At 49.4% G+C, this 19,262-nt stretch overlaps 2 protein-coding genes across 2 annotated transcripts; both read right to left on the reverse strand.

The window, feature by feature from the left end:
- Positions 1-135: 135 nt before the first annotated feature.
- On the reverse strand, positions 136-9,863 carry F2 (coagulation factor II, thrombin). Its single transcript, XM_009982458.2, has 14 exons — positions 9,785-9,863; positions 8,664-8,827; positions 7,610-7,634; positions 7,349-7,399; positions 6,728-6,833; positions 6,519-6,649; positions 4,587-4,883; positions 4,101-4,214; positions 3,688-3,814; positions 3,031-3,198; positions 2,358-2,531; positions 2,015-2,193; positions 705-775; positions 136-279 (listed from the first exon to the last, which is right to left on the reverse strand). Exons 1-14 carry the CDS (start codon positions 9,861-9,863, stop codon positions 136-138), a joined length of 1,830 nt encoding a protein of 609 aa, XP_009980760.1.
- Positions 9,864-16,165: 6,302 nt separating this feature from the next.
- Positions 16,166-19,170, reverse strand: ZNF408 (zinc finger protein 408). The gene is made up of 3 exons (XM_086613597.1): positions 18,953-19,170; positions 18,585-18,871; positions 16,166-18,106 (listed from the first exon to the last, which is right to left on the reverse strand). Exons 1-3 carry the CDS (start codon positions 19,168-19,170, stop codon positions 16,206-16,208), a joined length of 2,406 nt encoding a protein of 801 aa, XP_086469723.1. The 3' UTR covers positions 16,166-16,205.
- Between the last annotated feature and the right edge of the window lie 92 nt (positions 19,171-19,262).

The raw sequence follows: 19,262 nt of genomic DNA on the forward strand, positions 1-19,262 counted from the left end.
TTTATTTTCAAGGGAGAACACTTTCCTTTGTCGAGTTGTAAGGATATAACTGTTTTACTTCAGGATCTTTTATGCTTGTGGTTTTTTAGTGGAGCATTGTAGCAAAACTGAGAGCAAGCAAGGAAAACGCTTTCTCTACCGCCCATGTTTCTCAATGACTTTTCGCATCCACTTTTTCAGGCGGAATACATGGGTATAAAATCCATATTTGCCGTCTCGGTCACAGCCTTCTCCCCATGAAACTATTCCTACTTGATACCAACGGTTGTCATCTGGGTTCTAAAGCAAAGAAAAACAGGATAAGCGCAAGGAGCAAAAGACTTTAAGATCTAAGCCTTGTATGTGGCCCAGCCTGTTTAGTGGTGGATTCTGCTTTGGAATTTATACTGGCATCTACTAGATAACATAGCTTGTTGGACTAATTTTGTCTCTACTCTTAAACCTCTAAGTGAGAATTGGCTATCACTCATGCATTCTGCAGCTGACATCTGTATTTGATAAGAGCTCAGTACAGAAATGCAGCTGGATAACTGCAGGATTCATCTCAGTTGCTTACCTCAGGCACAAGATGAGTTTTTTTCAGCCACTCCACAGTCTCCATTTCTGCTGCTGGTTGTTTTGGGTTTTTTTTAATTCCATTGCAAAGGTCGAGCATAACACAGACCTATCCATATGTTTTATGAGGCTTAACTGGTTGAACATACCTTCATTACAAAAGGTCCCCCACTGTCCCCTTCACAGGCATCTCCTCTCTTTGAGCTTTCAGGACTGTAACCTACAGGCAAGAAGAAAGTCAGACGTTTGACTGTAGGGGGAGTAGCTGGTGTTGGCCATCTTTTCCTTAAAGTATTGCTGCATAAATCTCCTGACAGCCATGAGATTGCTCACTGCTTTTGCCGACTATTGGACTTAAAAACAAAGCAGACTTCTGAATTTGATATTATATATGAAACAGCTAACTCTGCTTCTGTCTTTGTAACATTACTGATTCCACCATACTCTGCTACCCTCTGTGCTCTCTTCCTGTTTTCTTTCATCAGAATTGCTGTTAGTGTCAGCTGCCACTGTGTTCACAGCTGTAGCTTGAGCTACTGCACCTTTCTCTTACGAACTTCTGTCCTAACTCAAAACAATTGTTTGTGCTTATTAGATGCAAACAGCACAAACTCAGCCAAAAATTGTTGGATACTTGCTTGCAGAAACCGATGAAGGCTGCAGGAATGAAGAAAACAGCAGAAAGTATTATACCAGTACATTACATTAACTCCATAGTGTTTTGTATCTTCACTTCTGTTCACTCTCAGGGTATAGTGCTAAAAGAGATTTTGGAAGGTACAACAAGGATTATGAGAAGTACAGAATGCCTTCTATATTAGGACAGATTTAAATGCCCAGCTGGGAAGAGAAATGAGCTGTAACAGGTCGGTAAAATAGCATGTGATATAGCGAAAAAAAATATTTTCTTAAGTTGTGAGTATAGATGCATACCTCTTCAAATGTATCAGGAAACTTAACAAAACAGGAGGAATTAAATTTTTCACGCGTGCTGTATCTAATTTGTGGAGCCTGTTGCCACAGAAGTTGTGGGTGTAAGTATGCATAGGCTTCAAAAGGTTGAAACAAGCTAGTGGAGAAGGGGTTGTTTGGCTACTGAGTAGGATAACTGGTTTGCAGCCTTTGATTTAGGAAGTTGCTGAACTATTCCATATACTGGTGAAAAGATAATTTTATATGTGCTCAGTTTTCACACAGCTCTTGCTGATACCTAGCAGAGTGGTGCCATTAGGCTAGTAAGCCTGACATGGCATGGTGTTACAAACTTTACTCATAGCTTTATGTTCTGCAGCCTTCACGTTTTCTGAGAGCTAAAAAAGTTCTTATCATGGGAAAGTTAATCTTTATGGATGGCATTTGCAAATTTATCAGAAAGTGACCTTGCTGCGTGAGCCCCACCAGGAGCTCAGAGCCCTCATCTTATGTGGCAAGTTGGCCTTGTGTCTCCAGTGCTACTTACCTGCACAAAACATGTTGTCGGTGACTTTAACTTTGGTGGATGCCTTGCAGATATCTTGGTCTACAATTGGCACATTGAGCTGTTGCAGAACTGTGGGTAGGTTGCTTGGGCTAGTGGCCCATGTTTCTTTCAAGTTTCCCCAACCAGTTACCCGTCCTTTGTAACCTGCCAGCATCAGCCTGTGGAAGGAAGCATGAGTATCATCAAATGTATTGTAACAGCTTTCTCCTACCGGACTCTTCCTGCAAATTGCCTAAATAAGGCACCTCTTTCTGACTTTTTTGGAGGCCCAAAGGAGGTTTTTGTAAACTGTATTTTTAGGACTGTGTGACAGTCTACTCACCTCTGCACGACCTCTTTGGTAGGCAAACAGACAGGATGGATGTAATCACTGAAGATGACAGGTCTCTTTAAGTGCATGAGTGCAATGTCTCGGTCCATGTTCTCTTTCCAGTTGTACTTGGGATGGATGATGATTTTATCCAACAGAGCAATTTTCTCTTTATTCTTTTCATATCTGAAATAGTCATGAAGGAAAGAACTTAATGTACAGTAGCAATTGAGTCTTATTGGATTCATGATACTCTCAGGTACCTTGTACCCTCTGAGACAATACTCTCCTTCTCTTTACAATGGAGTGCCCCTTTAGACTTTCCGTGGTTTACTCTCCCTTTCACTTTAACCTTTAGGATCAGCAAGAACAGCAAATGACAGCTCCATGTTGCCCAGAGAAGTTGTAGATGCTCCATCTCTGGAAATGTTCAAGGCCAGGTTGGATGAGGCGTTAAGCAACCTGGTGTAGTGGAGGGTGTCCCTGCCCATGGCAGGGGGTTGAAACTAGATGATCTTTGAGGTCCCTTCCAACCCAAACCATTCTATGATTAGATGTCATTATTGAGAGACATGTGACACTGGTTATATATGATCCCTTGGGTACTGAATGACAGCCCAACCTCATTGTATCTTATTGCTCCAAGAGGAAGGCTGCTTCACTCTCACTTCATCCAGGCTCTTACTTTGCCCTTATGTGCTTGCCAATTCGCACCAAGATGTCATTTGTAGTTAAGTTCTTGTCCCAGGGTGGATAATAAAGACAATGAGCAGCAGTCAAGACCCAGCTGTCACTGATGAGGCTGGCACCGCACAGCAGCTCTTGAGGACTCTTTTTGTAGAGCATCACCTGCCTGAGAGACAAAGAGGGAGGAGGGCTTAGCAGGACTAAAGACAGAGCTGACTGAATGTGTCTTGGCGTCGTACAGAAAGAGCAGAATTTGCAGGGAGCAGGGAGAAGTGGTGTGCTATACTGACAAAGACAACTGCATAGGTGGCTCTCTAGCAAAAGTCTTTCCTGGGCGTGTATGTTCTATGTAGTAGGCCATTTACCCTATTTCCTTCACCTGGAGAGGTTTCTCATATTCTCTGCTCCAAAGCTGGGAAGAGGAAGAGAAATAGACGAAATGCATCAGCACTCTTGCTTTCCCAAATGGTTGTGGGTTTGGCTCAAGAGAAGAGTTTCTTTTAGTACGGCCCTGTCAACCATTTGGAGGAGCTTGATTAGAAGCCATAATGCTTGCATGCTGCCTGAGATAGGAGGGCCCTTTTACTTCCCCCTGCTTGAACTGAAGAGAATGGAGACAATTCACCATGAAGCACTATGCAAAGATAACACTTACCAAGGGGAACTGCCAACTTCTGCGTCATTCCCATGCACAACTCTGCCTCCTATGTAGGACTCCAGCAGCTCCTTCTCACTGTTGTCTGTTACTTTTTTCTTCTCAAACAAAGGACGAGTGCCACAGTCTGAAAAAATAGGCAATCTGGCTTTGTTACTCTTCTAGATTCACAGTGGAGAAATGTTGTTTGCCGTCAGCATGCTAAGCTGGAAGAGCCTAGGAAGGAAGTGCTTACTAGCTCTATGATCGTAACTAGAGATTGACTTCTCAGGGTCCTTCAAGGACTTTAAGAATCTCCCTGTGCCTTTGACATCATTTGGCAAGCTGGTGTTTCCGAGGAACAGTGAGTCCAGTGGGAAGAAGCTGCAGCCTTTCTACCAACTGTGGTGCTGTATCTAGAGGTTTTTGCTCACCTGCTTCACCTGAACCAAAAGTTTTGTCATCAAAGAAGGTTTTGAACTCTTGAGGAAGAGTAGTACGTCCTGATATCCCCTCCGACTGTTCATTCCCATCCTCTAGCAAGCTGTCTGAGAGAGACAGAAAGACAAACATGGTAAAAGGCCTAGCTGCAGTTTCTGTAATTGTTGGCAACGTAGATGTTCCTATCCGCACACAGTGGGTCTGATGCAGGAATGATGTTTTAAAACCACTGCTCTTTTTAATGCTCCTTGTCCACCATTGTGAGTTTTCAGGGAGAACACCTGAGAGATGTAACAGCTCTATATGTGTGTGGCAGGTTAGTACACGTGATACTTGGACGAACAGGACTTCCAAATACATGGTGCACATGCTTCCTTGCCTATGCCTCCCAGGGCAAGCACTTCACCCTAGTTGCACATGCTGGTTTTATTTGCCACTGCCTCACAAGTGTGCGTACCAAACCTATGCAGGTTTCTCACCGCAGTAGTGCAGATCACAGTATTCAAAGTTGGGTGGTTCATCTGTGACACACCAAACACCCTCATCATCTCCATCGGGATTCCGACAGTAATTCTCCAGCAGCTGCACGTCTGGGTTGATGTGTTTTCCATGGAGCACCTCTTTGGCTTTCTCAGAGTTCCATGGCAGGCACTTAGCTCCAGACGCAGTGACCGAGAGGGTCCCGGTGTAAAGCATGCCTTTCTCTTGTTCACAGGGGCCCACTGGAGCTGGTGGTGTGACCCGTGGAGTAAATTCAACTGTTGTCTTTTCTTCACCTGGAAAGACAGAAAGCTGTGATTTAAGCCATAGCTTTGCACTCAGAAGTACTGTTAGGAAATAGCACTGGAGCCCCTTTACTAAAGCCCGGAGTTCAACAGGGCATCCCATTATGTTTTAGAGCTCCCACTGTGCTCTCATGCATGTAGTGGCCCTCTACAGTCTTACGCTGTCAGAGCTGGTTCTCTCAACAGGAGGTAAGGTGAGGCTGGCACTATTGATCACACTTCTCTTTGCCACGAAGATGTGAGGGGTGGTATCGTGTTCCTTTCTGGGGTATCGTTGACAACCAACTCAAGGGATGGGTAGATGCCTCAGGCATCATACTGCTGCTGTGTTAGAGCCTCTAATGCCTTTTTCTCAAACACGTAACTAGACCGTATTTGGAGGAGCCTTTTACCATGATATGCTACTAAAATAGCAAATTTAACTTTTGCGGATGTTTCTCTATCTAACAACAAGAGAAAAAATTTTCTGCCAGACTTTCCACACTTTTTCTTGCAAGTGTCCTAATGGCTGAAAGCTTTAAGCAGCATTTCCTGAGTAAGCAGGCACCAGATAATCTGTTCTGCAGCAGTTTCTTGGCCTCAAGCTGCCTTGTCCTTGTGCGCTGGGGGAATCCCTGTGTGAAGATAGACCCTCTGTGTGACTGCTCACCCTGGGGCACAACAGCTGCTGAGCAAGTAGCATTCACCTTAATCAGTGAGGCTGCTTCTGTGTGAGATTGACTCACGTCCACAGGATTGCAAAGGAACTGTGCACAAAACTAAGGCTTTTCTAGACTTGCCATATCCATGCATGGGTAAGTGTAACAGTAAGCTACTGCAGATAGCAGTGAACAGAGATAGTACAGTTGCCTGATCACCCCAAAGCAGAACGGTATCTCTTTCCAGTTTGCCATGTTGCACACTTGGGCAATGGTAATGATTTTTAAAACTTCAGAACACCCCTTGGTCAAATTGGTTGCTGACCTCTCTAGTCTCTGGTTTTGGAAGAGAAACTTCTGCTGTGAGAAGGTTCTCTGCTTTCTACCAGTTTCGAGACAGAAGCCAAGCCACAGGGGAGACAGCTATGTATTGTGGAGAAAAAGTGGGAAGGTTAAGTGTAGGGGGATGGTTCGCCATCCTATCAAGTGCAATCTTGAGATGGGTGTCTTCTCTTTTCTTGAGATTGTGGGTATTAAACTGCACCCCTCTGTATAAGTGAACATTAAGGCAGGCAGTCAAGCACAAGCTGTAGTGGTTTTGTCCTAAAGGTGGGGAAATCAGACAAAAAAAACCATTATGACTCATTGCTGTCACAAATTAGAGGCAGCAGAGCCAAGATTTTGGGGTGCTCCTGACTGGCAAAACTGTAGTAGTTTTCTGGGGACTGCTGACGCCAGATTTGATTTAGATTTAGATCTAGATTAGTGTAGTTTAGAGGAATTTAGCCAAGGTAGATGTATGAGCAACTCGATGACTTTTCCTACTCAGCTCCTTTACCCTTTAAGACACAGCTCCTCTACTGCAACTGATGGCTGTTCACGTAAGATCCCTCCCTCCTAACCCTCTCCCCTTCCTCGACACATTTAGCATCAGTCCCAGTGCAGTGTTCCCTGCCAGTGAAGGGCTTGCAGGAGTGCTGAGGCATACCACACACGGGGATGGGACACTCCTCTCGTTCCACCGTTGGGTCTCGGGTGTAGCACCATGGGCCTTCTGAGTTGTTGTCTGGGTTCCTGCAGTAGTTCTCAATAAGGTTTGAATGAACGGTGGTGTTAAATCTGTGAGAAGAAGCTGGTTAGACCAGGAAGGAAGGACACCCTGGAGAACCCTTTAGGGTGTGCAGGAGATGAACTTACTTAGGTATATGTGGATATTTGCTTGTCCACACTTGACATTCAATCCCTGATTTGGTGTAGCTAATTGTCCCCTGATAGTTCTGGCCCAGATCAAGAGAGCAGTTACCTGTCAAAATCCCAACACGGTGTAAGCCCGGGTCAGTGGAAATAGACGTTTCGTTTTTTCAAGGTCAGAGGTACCATCCCACAAATCCCTTCAACTTTTGCTGCATGTATGAGCCTGCGCAAACACAGGCTTTCTCTTCATGGGGTGGGAAGAGCATGCAGCTTAAACTCTCTTTGCCTCATCAGAGGGAGCTCGCCCTGAGGCTCTGGGCTTTGCTTGGGCTGTAGGTGCAGGTCAGAACCTTTCTGAGAGGCTGGGTGTGGGGACACCTGAACTTGTCTCAGTTGAAGGATATCTACCTTATGCTGTTTCAATGGGGGAGTTAGGCTGTTTGTGAAATGGTTAGTGGAGAAAGAGAGGAGAAAGGAATTTCCATTTCCCCTCCTGCTGTTTTTCTTTCTAATCAGATGGCTTTGCCAACTTTAGGTTATTTTTTTTTCCTTACAAACTCTGCAGGAAGCAAGTTCTTGGTACTGACTGTATCTGGGAGATTGAGGTCAGCATGAGTTTCTTACCTTCTAGACAAGCATCCAGAACTGCCCTGGACTTTCTCAGGCCCTGACATACTAGCAAAATAAGAGGAAAGAAAAACACATTATATGAAAGGAATCCAAATAAGCATTATAGTTTGAACCAGTTTATCATCTAGGGGCAAAACACCAAGTGCTTTGTCCTGGAAAGTGAGCTCTTTTAAGAGGGTAGGGAGCCATCTCTCCATGATGAGACAGTGCATCCTAAGGGATAGCAGAGTACCTGCAGGACTTGAAGCAACTTACCTTGGTATTTTGACCAAAATGCCTCCTGTAAAAAATAAATAAATAAATACACAAATTACAAATGTAAGAGTAGAGATACAGAACATCAGACCCTGCTTAGCTTCTGCAAGTCAAACCAGCAGGAGAATGCCCATCATGACAAATGGGACAAACTAACCTAGCTCTGTTGATGTCAATTACCGTGGAGTCCAACAAAGCAAAAAATCTGATATAACGCCACATTCCCACTCATCAGACTTGGGAATCGAGAGTACTGTCGTTTCTAAAAAGACCACAGATGCTTACAACCTTCCTCAACCTGCAGAGGAAGCAGAGCCTGCACTACAGTGCAGAAGGCCAAGGAGTTGTACTTGGAACTTGTAAGGCCACAGATCACGTGTAGGTATTGCTCAGCAATTTGGATGTACATCTCTGCTGTACGGCCCGAGAGTGGTGCCTTTAGAAATACTCCGCAGAAGTTGTATCTTGCTGGCTTAGACTCCTAACTGTTCATTGGTTCACTGTTGTATTTTTTGGGTGTGGAATTCAGGATGGATACTGGCCTTGGGCCTAGGAGCAAATCCCAGGGGGATACAGAACAAATTTAGCAGAGTGAGTGAGTCTGGGAGCCAGAAAAAGGTACCGACCGTGCCAAAGCTTTGCTTCATAGGAGCTTGAGGCACCTGCACTGAGTGTTTGGTTGCTAGGCCAGCTCTTCTGCGTGTGTCTGGGATTGTGGCAGTTCAAATGTGTGTGGCACCATGCTGAACTAGAAGAAGATGCAATTCAAGACTAATGATCGCGAGAAGACTCCCTCCTTTTTGCTTCATGCTTAAAATAGAGAAGGAAAAGAACCTGGGCTTTGAGCTGCGTTCCCTGGATTGGCTCCAGGAGAGAAACTCCCTAAGGGAGCCTGAGTTCTCCCTGGGGCGCGCAGGCATCAGCCCCATCTTTCTATCACAGAATTGAGTCTTGCGACCCCAGCTTCTGACTGCGGGTGCGACCTGCCGGTCTCTCACTACAGGGGTCAGCCGAGGGGGTGTTTCTTGGGACCACCCGTGTCCCCCGTACATACCGTCTGAACAGTGGATTCAAGGGCTTCAAAAGCCTCCTCGTAACTGCATGTCTCCTCCAGGCATTCTCGCTCCAGGTTTCCCTTAAGGACCTCTTCCAGAAATCCCTTATTGGCACGTCGTGGGCGTTTGAGCAGTGAGAGTGCCTGCCCCTTTTCCAGGAAAACTACCAGATCGGAACAGTGCCAGTCAAAGGGGTGCTCACACCAGGAGGGCCCCTTTGTGTCCCCTTGCAGTTTCCAAAAAATCCCACACAGCTGATGCAATGATCCCACAGCCCAGCCTCCCCCAGGGCACCGCACAGAGAGGAGAAGCCCTGTCAGGTCCACACCTGATGATCAGAGCAGGCTCTCTGTAATTCATCCATCGGGGCTGGCATCACTTAGGCAACAGAAGTGACAGGAACCCTCTGCTATCCTCAGCAAAGCTGCTCTGCTCTTTTGCAGTTAGGTAGAGGCTTGTTTGTTTGGAGCCTGCTACTGCTCCCTGCCAGCCACTCTATTTCTGTCTTGCCAACCTCAGACCACTGCGATAGGCACAGCTTGGTCCCATCTTCATGTTCAGAAACCCTGATTTGAGACCTGTGGACAGGTCTTCCTCCACACAGCAGTGGGTCAGAGAGGACCTAACCTTGTATCAAGAGAAGACAGATGAATTAGAGGCTCTAATAAGAGAAAAGGAGCAGTGAGCAGGAAAGCTGCACACTGCGTATGACCTAAAGTTTAGGTAAGTAACAGCTGGGGAGGCAATGGAGCATTGCAGCCACCCTGGCCAACTGAGGAACTCCAGCCCAAAAAAGGCCCACAATTGTGCTACACAAGGTCCTGGACTGAGCCACTTTCCTCTTCCCCACCATCTCCTGGGTGACCCACAAAATCCACTGAGCTGTTGTCACCAGCTTTCCCTGCCAGCTGCTGGATCCTGCTGCATCCTCCTATGCAGGAGAGCTCCATTCTGACTCTGCTTCCAACACCCTTTTGCTCCCAGCTTCAAACTTTCAGAAGCTTCTCCTGCCTGACCAAGAAAACCTGCCACTGGCTTTACCCTCAGAAGAAATAACTCCATCTTTCTTCCTTCTGTCACCCACTGATAGGGCCCATCTCCCTGTGCCGTTGAGTCTTACCTCCAGCATGGCTCAGTGCGAGATGCAGAAGGCTGGCAAAGAGCAGACCCCTCAGTACACCGGTGGTGGTGTGCGCCATGCTGCACAGCCCTGGCTGCAGGGGAGATAAATGCAAAGGGAGCAGAATAAGCGGAGTCACAGGCCTGCTGGGTTAATATTGAACCAGAATGAAGAAACAGGACTCCAGAGGTCGTGGTGTGTCAGGGACAGTGGGACTGAGGCTCCTTTTATCCCTCCTCTCTTGGCATCTCTCCCTCCCTTCAGGGCATCTTTGTTTCCTTACTTAATTCGTGGAAGCCAAGCAAAATGTTTCTGGATCCCCACAGGACTAAAATTAGCATCCCAGGACACAGGGAGAACCAGAGCTGACACGAAGATGTGTCTGCCAGCTGACGGCCACCCCAGCCAGACCAGCTCATCCCTTTTCCCTTGGTGCCACTCTGCTGCCCTACAGCTCTTGGTGTCACCACAGCCTCCCCACCGTGCTGGTCCAGGTCCCTGCTGCTGACTCTTCTCGGAGGCTGTACTCTAGCAGCCTTGCACGCAGTGAGACTCCGAGAGCTCCTCAGCCATACTCGGTCCTTCTCTTTTTAGCTGCAAGCCCCACCCCACCCTGCTCTTTTCCCCTAGAGTCCACTTGTCTTTTCTCTCTGTGGTTATCAGCAAGCTCAGCCCCAGCTATTTTGGCACCAGAACATACAGTTTAGGTCTCCCCCTTCTCCCTCACCCACGCCAAGGAGCAGAAGGGGTGCCTGCGACAGCCCATGTGGAATTTAAATTTTCCTCCCAGTTAGGTCAGCAGTGCCATTGGCAGTACGTGCTTCCCACTGCATTACAATTCCCAGTGGAGCGGAGAAGGGTGAAGTGGCATGAAGTTTGGGCTCCCCTTTTTATTCCCACACCAGTGGAAGATCCAAAAGAAAACAGACAAGCAAGGAGCTAGCACACTTAAAACCAGCCAGGAAAACAAGAGCTTCCAGGAATAGGGCGGCAGGACTAATCTGGCTGCCATGACATCCGCTCATAAGTAAAGAACGGGGCTATCAGAGTTGGGAAAGCTGTAATGATTCCTATAGCAAGAGATAACTGACAGAGTGAGAAAGCAGTGGAAAGCAGGGCAGGGTAGGGGTAGCCTCAGGAACTGCCACATGGCACAAAAATGCTTTCTGTTGGCATGGAGCATGTTTTGTGCTGTGCCTCTGTGCGGCAGATACATCGGTTATGTTTATCTCCATAGAAGGAGTGCAAATATTAGCATTAGGGTGGCTGAGGAATGACTCTGTGGTCACTGGTACAAAGAGCAGTTGCAGAGGCTCCCTCGCTCGTCTAAGAGTATCCCCTGTTCTCACCCACACACACCTCCCCTGGAGTTTGGAGAGACACCTTTAGGAATGGTGGGGGTGACCTGGGTGGAGGAGCGCGTGTGCCTAGGATTAGGCACAACCCTAGAAACACCCTGTGTTACTTGGCAGGGGGAAACAGCATTTGGGAGGAGCGTGCAGGCAGGGACAGGAAGGAGGAATCAGGGCACCAACAGGTTTTGGAAGAGGGGTGAAATCAGCGCTGCTGCTGTCCCACGCAGCAGCCACCACCACCGCTCCTCGAAGCATGAGGGGGTGCAAACTGCCCCACGTTTGCAGAAGCCTGGCTGGCAAGCAGAGGGCCTTGCTCAGCTGACAGAGGAGAAGACGATAGCAGCAAGGACAGTTTCTTTACTCTCTCTGTGATAATTTGGGTTTGGTTTCACATTGCAGGTGGGACAAGTGAACTCAGGGTGGCTTTCCCCAGCCATAATTGAGCAAGCCCATATGGATGTGAGTGCAGGGAAGAAATACCACCGCAGGAAGACTGCCGCCCGCCCCCCCGGTTGTAGTGATGAGGGATAGATGCCTCTGTGTTTTATGGAGGTGTGATGCACCTGCACAAGTGTTCGCTACAGATCCCAATAAGATGAAAGGCACCCAGACTCTGTAAAGTATTGATTAAAATACTGTTTGTTGGGAATAACATGAGAAGGCAAAGTAGGATTGCATAGATAATCTTACAGCCTTCAGATGCTGGGAACACCAAGTAGTACAGCATCAGCCCATGCTACGTTGCACAGACAGTGTCTGTGCTGATGTTCACCAGTGTCATGGTCTTCAGGGTTTTTATAGGATTTTCTTGGAAGTAAACAACTCTATTTGTCACTTCTGTTGTCAATCAAAATGATGTTCGCATAAGAATATGCTGCTTCACTCTAAGACAAAGACAAGGACATGGTGGTGGCATCATCACCAGGTGCCAAGTGGAAGCAACCTGTAGGATTCCCCAGTAAGGTTTAGCCAGCTAAGTTTATCTGGCGGCCAAGTGGTATGTGCAGCATTTCTCATGTGACTTATGTGGAGCACCAGAGTATTTCACTTTGTAAAAGCTTTCAATATTCTCAGTCACATTTTTTTTTCATTCCTGCATCTCTGTGCGTCTCTTCTTTATAATAATCAGGCAACTTTTACACTGCAGCTTAAGTCCATATTGTTATATTTATGCTTATATTTTTACCATCTTCTTGTCTTTCCTTTAAAGGAAAGGAGTTAGCATCTTCCATGATAACTGTGCATTATACAGAGTTAAGTTTAAGCAACACTAGAATACAGTGGTTAAGCTTGGTTATTAAGCAGGTACGAATATCCTCTGATACTGACCTGTGCCATCTTCCTTTAACTTCTGGTTTGGTTTCTATATTCATTCTGTTGCTTAAGCACTTGCTTAAAAAAACCACCTTACTGAAACTAGCCATTTGTCACTATGTGTGGCTGCTTCTTTTCCAGTGCCATTCCTCACTCCCTCTGGGAAACAGGACAAACCCATCTACCAGGGCCATCAGGTTGTTAACTGTAACTGCTGAAACCTTTTATCTGAAGAGTACTCAAGGTTACATTCATTGCTTAAACTCAACTATTTCTTTACATTGGTTTTGCTTTATAATTGGAGATTTTCACTACATCTTGGGACATTTTCCAGCTGGTATCTTGCAAGGTTCGTAATTAAAGATGCTGGCTTTTCACATTATAGCCTTTTCTTGTTCTGTAATGTGCTTTTAGGGCTCCTCTCTGTTTCTCCCGTTGTGGTTAGCCTCTGCAGCAGGACAGCCTGCACCAGTTATCACCTCTCCCGGGGCTTTGACTTCCACCCCTCAAACATTTAATTCTTCCATCCGTTCACTGTTCTTGCAAGCAACTTTTTACCATTTCATTTTCTTTCTACACTCACCCACCCCATGAGTGATGGATGCTATTTTCTTTGTCAGGGCAAGAGAGTTACTAAGATTCACACCTTTTCCCTCCCAGCATTATGGCTTTCAACACAGCCGGGAGTTTTGATCCCTTTCCCGCTATGAGTTGACTTTTCTTTTTAAGTGAAGAAAGCCTTTGGCAGTTGCTTATTTCCTATGTAACTATTTTTCCTACTTCCAGGGAGTACAGTAGAGAGGGTTTGGCTTTGGCCCATTTTCTTGGGCCTTTGCCCTACGACAGATACAGTTTGCTGGTTCAATAGTTGGGGCATTTCTGAATATTTTCCTCAAATGAGTTATACATTTTGATCCCCATTTGATCCCTGAGAACAGGGGAGCTGCCGAGCAAGGAGGACTTCAGGACCCGGAGAATCGTCCCCTTCCCTCGCAGCCTGCTGCCACCTTTTCATTCAAACACCTTGGTCAGGTTTAAGCCAGTTTACAAGTTGGCCAAGTGTTGAACCCTGGTCATGGTGTGAGGTTTACGTGTAACAATTAAGTTACATGCAGCCTGATTCCTGGTGAGGCCCTGCCAGCATGAAGGACCCCAACCATCTGACAGACCTGTGCACTTGTTGCCCCAGAGCGTTGCAGCATATGCAATGATGGTTGGCATTATAATGCAGCATACTGTGCGACTGTTCCCCGTGCTATGGACCAAGCAGGTACCCCTCATTTTCCTCACTACCCTTCTTCCACGAAAGCGTCTCTCACCAGGATCCTACCAGCTACACGAAATGTAGTGCACTGGTGCAAGTGTTTGTTATGGATCCTAGTAAGAAAGACACTCAGAGCCCATGATGCATTAATTAAAATACCATTTATCGAATGTAACACGAGAAAGGGTATAGCATTAGATAATCCTACACCCCTTCAGATGCTGCAAACACCTAATTGTACAGCATCGGACAGATATCTAGTCAGGCCATGGCATGCTGCACAGATCCCATCCATGCTGAGGTTCACCAGCATTGTGGTCTTCAGGGCTCTCATAGGATTTTTCTTAGCAGTAAACAACGTTATTCATAATTTTGCTGCGAAGCAAAAGGTTATTCACATAAGAACATGCTGCTTCTAAGACAAAGACAAAGACACAGTGGTGGCATCATTATCAGGTGCCCAGCGGGAGCCACCTATCAGCTCCTCAGTCAGGATTAGCCAGCGAAGTTTATCCTGCAGCCAAGTGATACGTGCAGCACGGCACAGACCTGCCCCTACATACTCAGATCAACTGTTTGGTGAGTACTGTTTCTGTGAGGACCTCCTAATTCATAATTGCTCCTACTTTTTCCTCTCCTATTATCTCAGACTGAAGAAGGTAGATACAGGTCAGTAGATTGAGCATTAGAGGCCTGCATTCTCCCCTTCCCCTCCCCAGTTGCTCCCCTTCTCTCCCAGTTGTGCTGTGACAGAGGGCACACGCTTCAAACACAGCGCACGAGCTCAGCTCCAGGGAGAACACTTTGCAGCTGTGTCAATATTTGAAAACTCTGAGTTAGGATAGGCACCGAAGGGAGAGCAGTAGGAAGCACTGTGGCTTCAAATACAAGCCCCTGCTCATATGCCTCTGCTCCCACTGGTCTGTCTCCAAGCACTCAGGGCAAAGACAGGGCTCATCTGCCCTCTGAGTTCAAAGAAAATAGCTGAAAATAAGGACACCCATAGATTTATCAGCTGAATTCACTTTCCATCCTCACTTCACATGTGCCTCCAGCACCTTGTCTGCAAACCGGTCATGAAAGTTCATGGAAAAAGTTGTACATAGAAACCGCAGAGAACGGCTTTTCAGATTCTCACATTACTGCGTTCAGAGCACCCCAAAAGGGAACTGTGCTACTAGGGATTCCCCAGGAACACTACACTCTCCTCTTGTGCAGGGGGGATAAAAAGCCCAGAGAATTTAGGCCCCTGAACAAAACTTTTTGGGGAAATGCAGATGTTAGAGGGGCGGAAGAGCAAGGATAGCTAAAACTGAGGATGCAGCAAATAAAAGCAGTGTTTGTGTAACAAAGGCAGTGCAGAGCGGGCAAGTCTGAAAGACCTCCGTTAGGTCTGGTATTGTCGGTCTCTTCCTATGAGGTCAAGTTCACATGGCATCGGGAACTGTGCGCTTCCTTCCTGAAACGGGACCAATTTCCTTCAGTGTGCCTCAGTTGGCAGATAAGCATTGAAGAAGATGGAGGAGTAGGAATATTGGGGTGTAGCTGTGGTGGTACTTTTAGCTTTTTGGTGCAGGAGCAGGAAAGAAGTGGGAGAGGAAGCAAGAATGTGAGAAAAAGGAAAACTAATTAATTAACCCAACTTAAACATGGAGGGGAAAGGCAAAATCTGAGCATACTGAGATGAACTGTTGAACCCTTACGTGGTGAGGTGAGGAGCCTCTCATCTGGGGACAGTGAAAATTGCACTGTAAAATGCTATTCGCACAGTGAGACACGATGCCATCCTTTCATGTCCGCACATGGACCATCCAGTCACCATAAGGCCAGGAAGCCAACAGCAAGCAAAACAGGCAACAGTGGAGAAAGAACACTCAGCCCTAGCGCCGAGGCCGGACTCTGCTTCTGCTAATTGTGAAAAACGCTCTTCAAAAAACCCACAACAGAGACACCTTGTAAACGCTTGGGAAGCTGCTTCCTTCCCAGCAACATCTGGCATCAGCATCACCTTCAAACGATCAGAAGTGCTGCTGAGTTCCAAGAGTAAAAGCCCAGGAAAGTGCTTGATTAGAAACAATTAATTAAAGAAAAACCTGAAAGGAAGGCATTGTTCAAAGCTGCTGCTTTGAGACTTTTCCTGCCTTCCCCACGGTGCACTGTCACCTCTGACAGTGTAACAGAGGCAGAGCAGAAGCACTGCTCATTAACGCTGTAGGTGTCTTCTCTAAGAAATTATTCCCATCCACAGCCAAAGCCTTCCCTGCACCAGGCACAGCAAGTGGCATTGCGTAGGCTCAGAGCTCCAAGGGGCAGCTACCAAAAAGTCCCAGGTCTACACCGGCAGTTACCTCCGAGACTGCTAATTCTGCCTGGGGCTGAGCCCAGAGCCTTGTTGCCACAGAGAGACACGAGAGCTAGGGTTTTTTGTTGTTATTTTACCCTATTTTAATAAATACAGAAGAAGATCAGCCAGGGCAGGCTGGGTTAGTCAGGTCCCCATCTCGACCTCCACCACTTCTGCCACTGCTCCAAAACCCACCCCCTCCTGGATGATGACCACGTCACTCGGTGAGTCCTCATCCTGCACTATAATGCATTTGTCCTCATGCTCAGAGATGGTGATTTCAATGACGTCCTTTGCCGACGGCAAACGCCCAGCGGGCCTCCTGCATGCTCCAGTATCTGAGGGGCTGCCTCGAGACTGGTAAGTAGCAATGCAGTGACCGCTGGCTGTGATCAGCAGCTCAGCCTCGTTTGCTGGCCCCGGCACCTCCACCATGAGCAAGGTGGGCTCTGCTGCAACCTCCTCCTGGTGGCCCTTCCTCTGAGGCTTTTTCCTTCCTGCCTGGAGTGAGGCCGCTGCGGGGGTGAGCTCCTCAGGGTCCTTTTCTGCCTTGTGGGTGAGCACGTGGCGCGCAAGGCTCTGGGGAAGGGTGTAGCCCATGCCACAGAGCTCGCATTTGTGGGGCTTGTCAGCTAGGTGGGATTTCTGATGGCGCCGCAGCTTCGTAGCCAAGGTGTAGGACTTGCCGCACCGCTCGCAGTGGAAGGGGCGCTCGCCTGTGTGCAAGCGTTCGTGGGCACGCAGCGTGTGGGGGTCCCGCAGCGCCTTGCCGCACACAGTGCAGAGGTGGGCCTCGCCTGTGTGGGAGATGAGATGGCGCCGCAGCTCCGGCAGCTTGGGGAAGGCGTCGCCACAGAAGCGGCACTTGTAGGGCTTCTCGCCCGTGTGCAGCCGGAGGTGCTCGCGCAGGTTACTCTGCTGCCGGAAGTCCTTGCCGCAGTAGGGACAGGCATATGGGCGCTCCCCTGTGTGCAGGCGCATGTGGTTGCGCAAGGAGCCGGGGTTGGCCAGGTGGCGTCCGCATACAGCACACTGGCATCCCCTGGGACCAGCTGGGCCAGTCTCAGCAGCCAGGTGGATCTTCCTGTGAATGCGGAGAGAGGGCCGGCGTGCAAAGGCCTTGCCACACTGCTCGCAGGAGAAAGGGCGCTGGCCAGTGTGCAGGACCTGGTGCTCCTGCAAGTCTCGCTTGGTGCAGTAAGCCTTGTCGCACTGGGTGCACTGGAAAGGCCGCACACCTCGGTGGGCCAACACGTGGGCCTTGAAGCTCTCCTCTGAACTATAGCTCTTGCCACACTCTGTGCAAAGAAAAGGCTTGTGCCCAACATGGACGAAGCAGTGCTTCTTGAGGTGGCAGAGCTGCAGGAAGGCTTTGCCACACTCCCTGCAGCGGTACCTGCGCTTGACCGTCTCCTTCTGAGAAAGAGCTTTTTGTGGGCGCCCTGGGCTGCCAGAAAGACCCTCCACCAGCTCTGCATACTCCTCCTGCCTCACAGGCCCCTCCTGTGGGCCCTTTCCCCCATGCTCTGAGCATGCCAGTTTAGAGTCTTTGGAAGCTTTGCTCTCTTTCTCGCAAGACTCTACGCTCTCTCCTTGAGAAGGACTGAGCTGCTGGGATTCCTGCCCAGTTGTCCTGCCGCCACCGTCCTGCAGGCACTTCTGGAGCTGGCTGGACTGAGTGTGCACCTTGCATGACTTCCCAACGAAGTGAGCACCAAGTCGAACTCTGCTTGAGGGTGACAACAGATCCAGGTCTCCTGGACATGCTTCTTTATGCCCCATCTCCACGTTTTTTGCCGCAGATTTGGGAGCCACATCCTCATCCAATTCTTCCTTGCACCTGCTACCGGCCTTAATGGTTGAGATGGTCTCAAGGTGCTGATTCTCAGTCCTCAGCACCTTGGCTTGCCAAGGCTCATGTGTGGAAGTTGTGCTTTCCTGTTCTTGCAGCCTATGGAAATGTTTGGTGGCCGGCCTGCTAACCTCAGCAGGGACATCAAGGACTGTGGTTTCATCAGCTACCACCTTGGAGACATCGGGATCCCCTGCACAAACACAAAAACATGGCAAGTGAATTAATGCTGGCTGTTTTTATACGACACGATTGCTGCCGGATCAGAGGAACATGAACCTCAGAGAGAGATATTCTGCTATCCCAGTAATCCTGGGGCTCTGGCACGAAAACCATTACTTTATGACCTTTTTCTCTTTTAAGCTAGGGAAGATGGTTCTTTCACCACGGACAGTATCCGTGCAGCATTTCTAGTATTTCACAGGCAGTATTTCTAGGAGATGTCATCACGACTAGCGCAAACCAGAGCTGCACGCTCCTTTCTCACCCGGTAACTCTTAAAAGCGATGCAGGGTCCGCACAGCACTCTCCGAGGGGCTGCGGGGCGAACACGCCGGCGCACGGATGCCAGGCACAGCCGAAGGCGCGAGGTCACCAGCACCCGAGACCCGGGAAGGCCTGGCCGCTCGTTTCACCCTGGCTGGGACGCGCGTCCCCGGCGCGGTACCCACCTGCGAGGGGCTCCGCCGCCGTCCCGCCAGGAGAGGCCGAGGCCCCGGCCCCCCGCGCCGCCGCCTCGGCCGCCGGCCGCCCCCTCGGCCCGGCCTCCCGCGGCGCCGCTATCCCCTCGCCTCCGTCCGGCCGCCGCTCCTCCGCCGCGGCCCCCCGGGCCTCCTCGGGCCAGTAGAGCAGCTCCGCGCCCGCCGCGATGGGCCGTCGCGCCCGCAGCTGCAGCCGGCCTGCCGCCCAGCCCAGCGCCACGTTGGCCTCCGCCTCCTTCGGGCTCCGCTGCACCAGGCTGCAAAGCACGGCCACAGCGTCGGCCGCGGGCACCGCAGCCCCCTCCACCCTGCCCAGCCCTGCCGCCCCCGGTACTCACCTCCTCCAGCTCGGCCCCGCCGCCTCCTCGCGGGCCCCGCCGGGCGGCCCCAGGAGCGCCCCGGCCGGCAGGGCCCGGCCCACACACCACACGCCCGTGCCCCGCGCCCGGGACAGCGACGGCCCCAGCGCCAGCCCGGGCGGCAGGCTCCGCAGCGCCGGGCAGACAGCGCCGGGCGGCTCCTCGGGACCCGGCCCGCCGGCGCTGGGACACTCCATGCCGGCGGAACGGTGCGAGGGGGCGGCGGGCGCGGCGGGGCGATGTTCCCTCGGCGACGGGCCGCGCTTCCGGTGGGCGGCGGATGCCGGCG

This window comes from Tauraco erythrolophus, chromosome 6 (genome assembly GCF_009769465.1).
Source record: "Tauraco erythrolophus isolate bTauEry1 chromosome 6, bTauEry1.pri, whole genome shotgun sequence".
Taxonomy (NCBI): Eukaryota; Metazoa; Chordata; class Aves; order Musophagiformes; family Musophagidae; genus Tauraco; species Tauraco erythrolophus.